Genomic DNA, 11,802 nt, shown 5'->3' with positions numbered 1-11,802 from the left:
TTCATAAATTGCAAAAATCAATTACAGACTACAAAAAAAAAATCAATTAAGATGTAGTTAATTTGGAGGTAACTAATTAAAAAATAATTTTTAATTTTAAAAATTAAAATAGTAAAAAGTTATTTTTTTATAATAGATTTATTTTTTAATTAATTAATTAAATCTAAATTAATTACATCCTAGTTAGTTCTCTAACAGAATCGAAACAAAAAATAATAATTCATTTATTCTTTCTCACAAGGTCTTTTTTTTCACTTTCTTGTAAAAAATGCCAGCTAATCACCTTCTACCATTCACCTATCCAAAAATCTAACTCAACCACAATAACTATAGTTAAATGTTAACCATAGTTAATGTATCTTTCAATTTAATTCAATACAATTTAAATTTAATAATAATATTTTTATTATTATAGAAAGAGAGAGAAATAGGGAGGAGAGGGGGAATTCATAGCATCCTTATCAATTATCTCATCCACCCTCAATATAAAAAAATAGGGTTATTCAACTTTTGTTTTAATATAAAATATAAAATATATTAAACTCTCCATTCTCTTCTTCTCATCTTAAACAAGAAACAAAAGAAGTCACCAAAAAAAAAAACAAGAAACAAAAGAAGGAAATTATAAGAGTTTTGGGGGTTGATAATACAAAACCATTTCAAAACCTAGGAGAAATTTGGTACAAAAGCCAAATAGGTCAATTTTAGGGCCACAATAGGGTTACTATTCACAAATCATCATAAGAAGCCATTTTCTCTTATTCTCTCTATATAAACTTCATATCAGAGGTATGTCTTCTCTCCCCTTCCAATCTACTTTTTTTATTTGTATTTTTAATCTCTTTTTACTCCCAATAAAAAAAATTGAATCATACTTGCTTCAAATGAAAATCTGGATTTTTTTTAAATAATACAAAACCCTTCTTTTATTATTAATATACTTTCCTGCAAATTGTGCAAAGGTTGTTTATTTTCTGATTTTTGGAAAACACCTAATACTTCCAAAAAAAAAATAAAAAAAAATTGAAGAAGAGGGGTCTGAATCTGTTCAAAACTTGAAATTCGACCCCTCACTTTCTCTCGTCTTCGTTTTCCCATTGATGCCATCTGCAATTTCTGCTTTCTTATTTGTTTTAGAGAGAGAAACAAAGCGCGGGACGCCCAAATTTCTATCTCTCTTCGATATGTACAGAGAGAAAGAAGCCACACATAGCGCTTTCTCTCTCTTTAACTCAACCACCCTATGTTTCTCAATCGGTACCTTTACTTCTCAATTCTCACTCCGAATGCTTCAATTCGAAGTTTGCTTTCGAATTTTTTTTTGTGCGTTTGATTTTTTTTTTCGTTTGTGCATGTGCGCTTTTGTTGTTGTTGTTGTTGTTGTTGTTGTTGTTATTGTTGTTGTTGGAATAGAATTGAAACAACTTTAGAATGATACTTTTGGGTTTATGGATTTGAATGTTATACGTGGCAGGGTGGTTGATGTTCGATGATGGAGTTGCTTCTGAATTTTACTAAAAGCCCTTAGAAGAGGTTGAAGGTGAAGTTAACATTTGTGTTGGTTGTCGTTTCCTTTTCAATATTGTTTTGAAAGGAGTTTAGTTCTAGTTCTAGAAATATGATGTGTAGTGGTGAGCCTTTGGATTTGTATAAGCTATTCATGGTGGTGAAGGAGAAAGGTGGCTATGATGCTGTTTGTAAGAATATGCTGTGGGATTTGGTTGCGGAAGAATATGGCTTAGGTTTAAATGTTGGTTCATCTATTGAACTTGTTTATAGTAAGCACTTGAGTACACTAGAGACATGGCTGAAGAATGTTGCTGATAGTAAGTTCCCTGAATGTGGTTTAATGGATGATAGGGTTAGTTTTGGTAAGAAGTTGATGGAGGTGCAGGCTGATTTCTTGTTAGATGTTTATAGCGAGGAAGGTGCAGGGGATAAAATTAAGACAGTATGTGATTTCGCAGATGGAAGGAAGTTGTGTGGAACTAATAGGGTTAGGGGATTGAATCCTGAGCTCAGCGGTGCAAAGAAAATTGTTGATTTGAATGCACTGGACCATAAGATGAATGGGCCTAGTATTGGAAGCTTTTGCAGCAATAACTTTTCAAATAATTCAAGTGATATACAGAACCATTTGAATGAAATTAAGACATCAACAGTGGACATATCTGATGAATCAAACATAATGCCTACATTGTTGGAAGAAGGTGATAGTTGTGATAAAAAATGATGGTCATGATGACGACGATGACGACGACGATGATGTGATGGTATTGGATCCATCCACTGTTAATAAAGAGAGCTTTGGTAGAAAGAGGAAGAGAGAGTCTATGTCTGAAATGCTAAGCTGGCTTACTGGTATTGCTAAGAATCCTTGTGATCCTGCAGTTGGTTCAATGCCTGAAAAGTCAAAGTGGAAGTCTTATGGTAGTGAGGAGATCTGGAAGCAGGTTTTGCTGTTTCGGCAAGCCACCTATTTTAGCAGTGATCACGTCAGTTGGCAGGTAATCGTGAATATATTATATAACTATGGACTGTTCGTTTGTTATGCAGATCATTAGTGATGTTTTGTGCTGAGACAATAAAATGTAGAAAATCCTAACATGATATTGCTTTTTTACCCTGAATATCTAATTGATTAGATATCTCTAAGCAATTTAAATCTCCGGTATCTCTTCAAATTGTTATGAATTTTCTTCTGATATTGGTCTTATCAATCATTAGGCATTTGTAATTATTCTATTTATAAATGGAATCACAGATGCTGTGTTTAGATTATATTATACAAAGAGTAAAGTATCGTTTTTGTTCCTAACGTTTGGGGTAAGTTCCAAAGTTGTCCCTAACGTTTAAATCGTCCTATTTAAGTCTCTTAACGTTTCAAAATTGGCTCAATGTTGTTTTGTCGTTTAGGGATCTGTTAACAAAATTGATGGCGGGACAAAATTGAGACGATTTTGAAACGTTAAGGACTTAAATAGGACGAAAACGTTGGAGACAAAAACAATACATAGAAATTATCTTTCAAAAATATTAATTTTTTACAGTATATAGTTATTCAATTCTTTCTTAATTACATCTAAGTAAATTACCCTTATTCACATTACTTTCATTCTAAATAAATTTATTTTTTTATAATGTTACTCTTAAAGATTTTTACTCATCATGAAATGTTTGTAGAATGACTAATACATAAACTTGCGAAAAAGAAAAAAAATTTATGTACTAGTCATACTACAAATATTTCATAATGAGTAAAAATCTTTAAGAATAAAATTATAAAAAAATAAATTTATTTAGAATGAAAGTAATGTGATTAAGTGTAATTTACTTATATGTGATTAAAAAAAAACTGAATAACTATGTACTGTAAAAAATTGATATTATTGAAGGATAAAATTGAAATTTATTTATATGTATCGTTTTTGTCTCCAACGTTTTCGTCCTATTTAAGTCCCTAATATTTCAAAATCGTCTCAATTTTGTCCCGCTGTCAATCCTGTTTACAGATCCCTAACGACAGGACAACATTGAGTCAATTTTGAAATGTTAGGGACTTAAATAGGACGATTTAAACGTCAGGGACAATTTTGGGACTTATCCCAAACGTTGGGGACAAAAACGATACTTTCCTCTTATACAAATATATTTCCGACCGTCTCTTTTTGTACTGTATGCTTGCTTCAATGGTGTGCTTGACTTCAATATGCTCTCAAATCCTCTATAATTTAATTGTGCAATTTATTACACACACAAACACATGTATTATATATATATATATATATATATATATATATATATATATATATATATATATCCGAAACATGTGATGCCTCTGTTGTGCTCAAACCTGGTCTTTTGTAATAATTCAAAAGCATTTAACGACTTTGATTTATATTAACAGGATTATATCTAGGCAGACATTTGCTTAACTTTAATAGCCTATCTTGTTGAAAGAACAAATACTGTATACAGATTTTGAACAATTTTTTTGCAGGGAAATTACCAAACTGTAGATTAATTTTTAATGGATCCCACAATTCATTAAGTTACCATCTATAGAGAAGTTCTTAGGAGAAGTGATTGCTTACTTTGTAGATGTCAAATGCTTTTCTATAAGCTGGTTCTCGAGATTCCTTGGATATTTGTCAAATTGTTGCCTACTTGTTTCCATTAAATAAAAAATTGAACATATGCTAAAACCAAAATATTATTCCTTTTTTTTTTTTTTGGTAGAGTCAGAAGATGCATCCTTGCATGTATGATGATCAGGTTGGGGCAAACTACAACCTTAGAGAGAGGTTGAAATCTGACAAGAATTTAACTTGTGGTGTCTCTTCAAATATGGGAGGAATACAGGGAGGTTCCGAGAGAAACCCAAGTCCTCATTCAGAAGTGGAGAAACTGTTACTTGACCAATGTAGCATGGTGCCCATTCCTGTTGGGCCATCCCATCAAGCTGAAGTGCCTGAATGGACTGGTGTGGCAATTGAAAGTGATTCCAAGTGGTTGGGAAGCCAAATATGGCCATCGGCAGAGATAAAGTCCAAAGTCATAGAAAGAGATCCTATTGGAGCAGGAAGGAAAGATTCATGTGGCTGTGAAGTACAAGGTTCTGTTGAGTGTGTCCGGTTCCACATTGCTCAGAAAAGGGCTAAAGTTAAGTTGGAATTGGGTGTGGCTTTTTATCTGTGGAATTTACACAAGACAGGTGAAGATGTTAGGCGATTGTGGACAGAAGACGATGAGAAGAAGTTCAAGGATGTGGTGAAATTAAACCCTCCTTCACTTGAAAAATGTTTTTGGGATCAAATTTTCAAATCATTTCCTACAAAGAGCAGGGAAGATTTAGTAAGTTACTACTTCAATGTCTTTATTTTGCAGCGCAGAGGATACCAAAATAGGAATACTCCGGATGACATTGACAGTGACGATGATGAATCAGAATATGGTCCATTGAAGAATGCTTTTGGACATCAAACACATAGGTCGCGCAACATCACCTTGTTGTCTCCCAAAAAGCCCAAGAAAACGGAACATAGCAAGTGAATGTCATCCAAGTCATTGGTTCCATTGAGAATGTAAAGTTCGGCAGCTTCACACGTCTTCATGTCTCAGCAGTTTTCTTTACCAATTGATCTCTCTCCTTAAAATCATTATTGTGTGCATCTCTGCTGCAGCAATTTTCAGTATCAACAGATCCTCCTATCATTGCTTAGAATATGAAATCACCATTGCTTTCAAGGAGTACAAGGCTCAAATGATTGATTTGATTTGGTTCGGTTTGGTTCAGGATAGGAACAATATAGGACAGATGAGAAATGATATTCTGATGGTGGAAGCTGCAAACTATAAAGATTTGAACGGCTTAGAAATTGGAGTTGCATTTAGCTTACATGCCTCCAATTTTGAGATATGCTTTCTGTCCATCATAATAATGCGTTGCAGCCCTGGGTGATCTTGCACAAGTTTTTTTTTTTTTTTTTTTCTTTTCTCTTATTTTAAAATTCCTTGTTTTGAGTTTACGAGGGTTTATTAAAAGTTGAAGAACTGCATCAGGAATATAGATCAATATTTTATTTTGAGAGGTTGTGAACAAATGCATCAAGGTGTAATTTATAGTGTTGGGAATTGATTTTGTCATTCCAAATTTAATTTTGCCATTACGGGAAGGACAATTGATATTCTTGATTGTACTAGAAGTTTTTGTTACGGATAATGAGATGGATCGGGGACTTGCGAGTAAAAGCGGTTGTCGGATTGTGTGATTGGAGAGGCGGAGGGTGGTACTTGTAAAGACACTCTGACGCTCAAGTCAGAATGGATTCGAGAAATATAAGGTGTGTAAGATGAGTGACGTATCTGAGAGGTCTCGGGCTTCTTTTTATATAATTAGTGATATTTATTTCATCTTATGTTATCTGACTAAAATAAGAAATGTATTTGAATTTGAATGTTGGTTAGAGATCGAAGAGCTGTCAAAAGGAGGCCAACCCCGGGTAACCAAGTTGGAGGCCGTTCCGGTGTGGGATTTGGAAACTAGGTCTGTAACAGTTATTCCCGGAGCGAGAGAGTGAGCGTGTTTGGTCTCATTGCTGGAGGAATCTTTTCCTCGTCATTGTGGCTTGGCAAGAAACTCGTTTGGTTTCCCCGAACGAGGTTGGGGATTCGGGAAGTTCCTGACCGTTTCATGGTTAGGCAAAGAGTACATTGTCTGGGCGAGATTGGTAGTCGTCGAGTGGTTTAGACATCTCATCACATGCCCGTTACTCTTTTGGAAGGGAAGTTTGTCAGTTGCATTCTCCTAGGCGTCATAATGACATTTAATGTGAAGGGATATTTTGTTTCTTTCCACTTTTGCCTTTTGCCTATTCGTTTTTCTTTTTGGGGCGTTTTGGTTTCTAATTTGTAATCGTTTTTATTTCTTTTTATTTCCCTCGCTTGTAGTTTTTCCTTCTTCTTTCGCTCTGCTTCATATTCTTTCTATCGTTTTATATTCTTCTCTCTGCCGCTTCGAATCTCCATTTGTTTGTGTTTTGTGCGACCGTCCTATGCTTCGTGCTGCTCCTTGATCTCTGTTTTTGTCCATCTCCATCAGGTTGGTATGTTTCTCCTCTTTTTGGTGCATGTTTTGACCATTTGTTTTTTGCGTTTTCTCTTTCGTTTGTTCTATGTTCTGCATTTCTTCATTTTGGAGTTATTTTCTGGGTAGGAGTAGTGAGTTATTAGAGAGGGTGGCACCACTATTCTGGGCGTAGTGTTGGTTTGTGCTAGGTAGATTAGTGTTTGCGTGATTTTCTTCCGTCTGCTTCTGGTGGGTTGATAGTGGTGCCCCTCTCTTTTAGGTATGGCCCGACAGAGGAGTGAGAATGTTGGGGTTTCCGTGGTCCCGACCGGTGGTGTTTTCCGAACGTATTACTGTGTGGCCTCTGATATATAGGGAACGCCGTCTCGGGTGACGAAGGTGGATCTCCAGCAACTCCATGATCAGGGGGCGATTTGTGGGAGCGGTGATGCAGAGCGTCAGTATGAGCTCGTGCTCCCGGGGGCTGACAACAGGGTTTGATCGATCTAATTAGAGATTTAATTAGATGTTGCTTGATTCAATTCATTAATTATCGTGGGAACGATATTCATTTACCGTGGTATTACTTGGAGCGATTTGGTGCACTTGCCAATATACAAGCGTATCAGTTTTGGCTTATCACTAATAAAAATAAGCGTTAGAGATTGTTTTGTATATTTTGAAATCTAGGAGATTAAATTGTTCAATTTTAAAAATTTTAAGAATTAGTTTGAGTAATTTCTCTTTTTTAACAGATCTATCTCCTCTTAAAATACAAGATCAATATCCATTTCATACCAAAATAGAAATTTATATGTTAATTCTATTAGACATAAGTACTATTGTAGTTCTGTTTAAAAATTAGTGTATATATTCGTACGATGCACAATTTTTTTTTTGCATTTATTTCCTAGATATGTTTTTAGAAAAAAATATTGATGTTTTCTTAAATAAATAATGGGGTAGAAACGCCCAAGAAAAAACAAAATAAATAACCACTACTTTAGAAAACATTGTTCCAATTGGATCAACAAAGAAACTAAGAGAGATAGATAGAGGCTAAGAAGCCCAGACATTTCCTGAGCTGTTGTATTTATGCGTTGAATATATTTTGGACACGACATTTATCTGATACACGTATTTTCTGTGTCTAATTGTGTATTAATAAAAAATACAAAATATTTTTTAAGTCATACTTAGACACAACTAAATACTATCATATGTCAATCGTATCTAACTTTATTTTTAACCTATATTCTTAAAATGAGTTTGAAATAATATATATTATTATTTATTAACGCAACAAATTATTTTAAAACTTTATATAATTAAAAAGATGGGTAAATTACATAGATAAATTGATTGAGAATTAAAATTACGCATATTATTTTAAATACTTTATATGTTATCATCTATTTATTATTCATTAACTTTAAAACATAAATGTCAATAAGAAAGTACCCTATTTGAATTCAAATAAAATATCAAAATGAATAAGAATAGAAATTCAAATTTTGTATTTTAGTTCAAATTCTAGAAAATCTATATTTTATAAATTTATAAATTTAAAACAGAATAATAAATGATTTCTAAAATTCGTTAAAAATCATCATTTGACTCATTATCATCTAAAGAATCATTATCGAAATATTTAATGTTGAAAAAGTTAATATAAAATATAGCCCTCCAAAGTAGTATAGAAGTTAAAATTTGGATTTGTCAAAATAAAAAATAATAGACAGTTATACAATATAAAAAGATCAACTATATTTATAAAATATGTAACTTGTAAGATAATTAAAATATTATACTAATTAAATTATTATTTTATAAATATTTATACAATATAGGATAATACCATGGGAGATTATTAAACTAATTTAATTAGTATAATATTTTAATTATCTCACAAATTATATATTTATATAATATGTAATTAATTGAAATAATTAAAATATTATATTAATTAAATTATCATTTAATTTGTGAAATTAAGTGTAGAACTTATATTTTGATGATATTATGATATGAAAATTTTAATTTTGAGTTAGAAGTAACGTCATCAAAACGTTTATTCTACACTTAGTTTTACAAATTAAATGATAATTTAATTAATATAACATTTCAATTATCTCAAAATTGCATATGGTATAAATATAGTTAGTCTTTTTATATTGTATAACTATCTATTATTTCTAATTCTAAAAAAATTCAAGTTTTATCTCCTATATATTAATTTTTTCAATATCAAAAAACCCAGTAATGATTCTTTAGACGTTAATAGTCAAAGGATGATTTTTAACGAATTTTTAGAAATCGTTTATTGTTCCGTTTTGATTTTATAAATTTGTAAAAATGTAGATTTTCTGGAATTTAAACTAAAACACAAAATTTGAAATTCTATTCTTATTCGTTTTGATTTTTTTTATATTTTATTTGAATCCAAATGAGATATTTTCTTATTGATATTTATGTTTTAAAGTTAATGAATAATAAATAAACGATTAAGAAATATCAATAATTTGTATTAGTAGTAAATCAAATCAAGCTTATTCGATTTAGTATATTTGTACTTTACAGTAGTAAATTAAATCAGGCTAATTCGATTTAATACTGGTACAACATATACATATTAAATCAAATCCAATTGATTCAATTTACATTGAAAAAGTGTAAATCGAATTTAATTGATTCGATTTACATAAAAGGTCAAACGAGACATGCATATAACCAAATTCAATTTAGGATATATGTGTAATTTTGATTCTTAATCAATTTATCTATGTAATTTTTCTTAGAAAAGATATTAAAAGTAGTTAAAATATACAATTATATTTTAATATGAATAAAATATTATAATATTATTACAATTTATCTAAAAAATAATTTATATTTTATATGTATGTCGTGTCTGCCTCTCTTGTAAAAAATTAAAATTCACGTATTTACATATCCTTGTGCAGTGTTGTATCTCATGTCTGTATCAATGTCGATGTTTCATAGAATAGAGGTAAAGACGAAAATATATAACAACCATATTATTAGTCATGCCCATCTAAGGTCAATCTATCCGCACAACTACTTGCTTCTCTAAACTGATGGTGGATGCTCTAACTCATCAATTTGCTGCAACAGTTTCGGATCCTCAAGAGAAAAGAACTCGTGAAAATGTCGAATGAATGTCAATTGAATCTTGAAGACACATAGACACAGTCACTTTTGAGTCAATTTTTATCTCCACCAAAGTAAAATCCATATTCAACGCCAGATCCAACCTTAGAAAGATGCCTTAGAGCTCAGCAAAAGTCTCCATATAAATACCCAAATTAGCACTATAAGCTGCTAGAAATTTTCCTTCATAATCTTTAAGGATTTCTCCACAAAGTCGTCTTCCTATCCTAAAACACAGGCATTTGAATTTAGTTTGATGAAAGGTACTTTGGAGGGAAAGCCACCGCACTTATTTGGTGATTTTTTTTCATATGAATTTATCGATGTATTTACCTTATATAAATTAAGAGCGTTCAATTCTTCTGTACTAAAGAAATTTAAATCATTTTTTATATGATCTTCTTCAACACAGATTATTTAAAGTAAAATGTATCTTTTCATCACCAAAAACAACTGACAGTACATCACTATTCTTTTACTAATTTATTGCACAATAAATTGTCCAAGATTAAATGTGCATTATGTTTAAGGTCTTAATAAGGAGTGTTTAAAGATAAGGTTGGTTTGAATTTGGAGAAAAATAAGAATTGATTCAATTAAATTTTAATTGGTTCGAGTTGGTTTGGATTTATGATTTTTAGTGAGTGAATTCAAACCGATTAAATCTGAATTGGATTAATTCTGAACTTCTAGTAATTGGGTACCCGATTTAAAATAAAATTCAGAAAAAAAATAAAAAAATAAAAAATATCTAAATACTATAAATATGTAATAATAATATTAAAAAAATAATGCTTCATCGATTCAAACTTAAATAACTATCATAATTTGAAAGACTTTAGGATTAAGAGATAAATTTGCATATATATTATTAAAATTTTATTTATTTTTTAACTAATATTAAACTAATTGGATAATCAGATTGGTTCGGATTTTGCGATCTCATAACCAATACTCGAACCAATTAAGATCCAGTTTAATCGAGTTTGACCTTATTGTATCTGATTACCCATCAAGTCCATAACCAATATAATTGAATCGAATCGATTTTAAATGGATCATCGGATTACTCGTACCCATAAACACCCCTAATCTTAATACTCGAAGCTGAATTTATAATAATTTTTCCATTCATAAATATGTGAATGCTTTTTATATTCTAATTACAATTATTCTCTGCATACAAATTATTTTTTATATAAGTCCATACAGGTCATTTATATTTACGCGTATACGTTCTTCTTCGTATCGCTGCTACACGTTCTTCTTCATTATTTTTCTTTTTCGTTATCGTCGTCACCAATACCACCTCCTCCTCTTCCTCTTTTTTTTTTATTGAAATTTTTCTCCTCTTTTCTTTTCTTCCTTCTCCTCCATCATCTTCATCATCATGATCATCATCGTTATAGTCATCGTTGTCATCTTCTTCTTCTTATATGTATTGTCGTTATTGTTATCGTAGAATTTTTGTCATATTGATGGCGTTATCTGATTCAAAATTGAAGAAAACATTTTTGTACATTTTTAAAAAAATTTCGATGTAGGAGTTCTAAATCTGAATTGTTATTATGATGAATTTATTCCATTCTCGTTTCGATATTTTTTGGAAAACGTGCGGTGTATTTTGAAAATATTGCGGTATATTTTAGAAATATTTCAGTGTATTTTTATTCTGATAAGTTCTGCATAATTCAAAACTCTTTCTCTTCTTCCTCCTCATCTTCTGCTGCTTCTTCTTCTTTTTCATTATCATCATTATTTTTTTTATTCATTTTTTTTCTTGTTTTACCTTCTCAAGTTTTTTCTTGTTTTACTCTCTTCACAAGAATAAAAACAAAAAAATCAAACAAAGAAGAAAAAAAACACATAATGCTACAAAATTACTTGAAAGAGGATGAACCTACATTCATTCAACAAAAAGAAAAAAAGAAATAAAGAAAAAAAGAAGAAGGAAAAAATACATTAAAGAAGAAGAAGAAGTAACAGAAGACGAGAAGAAGGAAGAGGAAGAGTTTTGAATTATGCAGAACTTATCAGTACAAAAATACTAAAAATTCTTAAAC

At 30.9% G+C, this 11,802-nt stretch overlaps 1 protein-coding gene across 3 annotated transcripts; it reads left to right on the top strand.

The window, feature by feature from the left end:
• The first annotated feature begins 671 nt into the window (after positions 1-671).
• LOC130976706 (AT-rich interactive domain-containing protein 1-like) lies at positions 672-5,751 on the top strand. 3 transcript variants are annotated; one of them, XM_057901626.1, is made up of 3 exons: positions 672-789; positions 1,475-2,507; positions 4,240-5,751. In XM_057901626.1, exons 2-3 carry the CDS (start codon positions 2,271-2,273, stop codon positions 5,050-5,052), a joined length of 1,050 nt encoding a protein of 349 aa, XP_057757609.1. In that variant the 5' UTR covers positions 672-789; positions 1,475-2,270; the 3' UTR covers positions 5,053-5,751. The 3 variants fall into 3 exon arrangements, with proteins under 3 accessions (XP_057757609.1, XP_057757610.1, XP_057757608.1); XM_057901627.1 differs by lacking the exon at positions 672-789 and adding an exon at positions 882-1,257 and having other exon boundaries at positions 4,246-5,751; XM_057901625.1 differs by lacking the exon at positions 672-789 and adding an exon at positions 911-1,257.
• The last annotated feature ends 6,051 nt before the right edge of the window (positions 5,752-11,802 follow it).

This window comes from Arachis stenosperma, chromosome 4, assembly GCF_014773155.1.
Source record: "Arachis stenosperma cultivar V10309 chromosome 4, arast.V10309.gnm1.PFL2, whole genome shotgun sequence".
Classification (NCBI taxonomy): Eukaryota; Viridiplantae; Streptophyta; class Magnoliopsida; order Fabales; family Fabaceae; genus Arachis; species Arachis stenosperma.
Note: the sequence above shows the minus strand (reverse complement) of the source record. Positions and strands in the feature narration are given on the sequence as shown.

Coding starts and splice junctions, on each gene's coding strand:
- LOC130976706 (XM_057901626.1), top strand. CDS start 2,271: ATGGTATTGGATCCATCCACTGTTAATAAAGAGAGCTTTGGTAGAAAG. Junction 2,508..4,239: donor GTGATCACGTCAGTTGGCAG/GTAATCGTGAAT, acceptor TTTTTTTGGTAG/AGTCAGAAGATGCATCCTTG.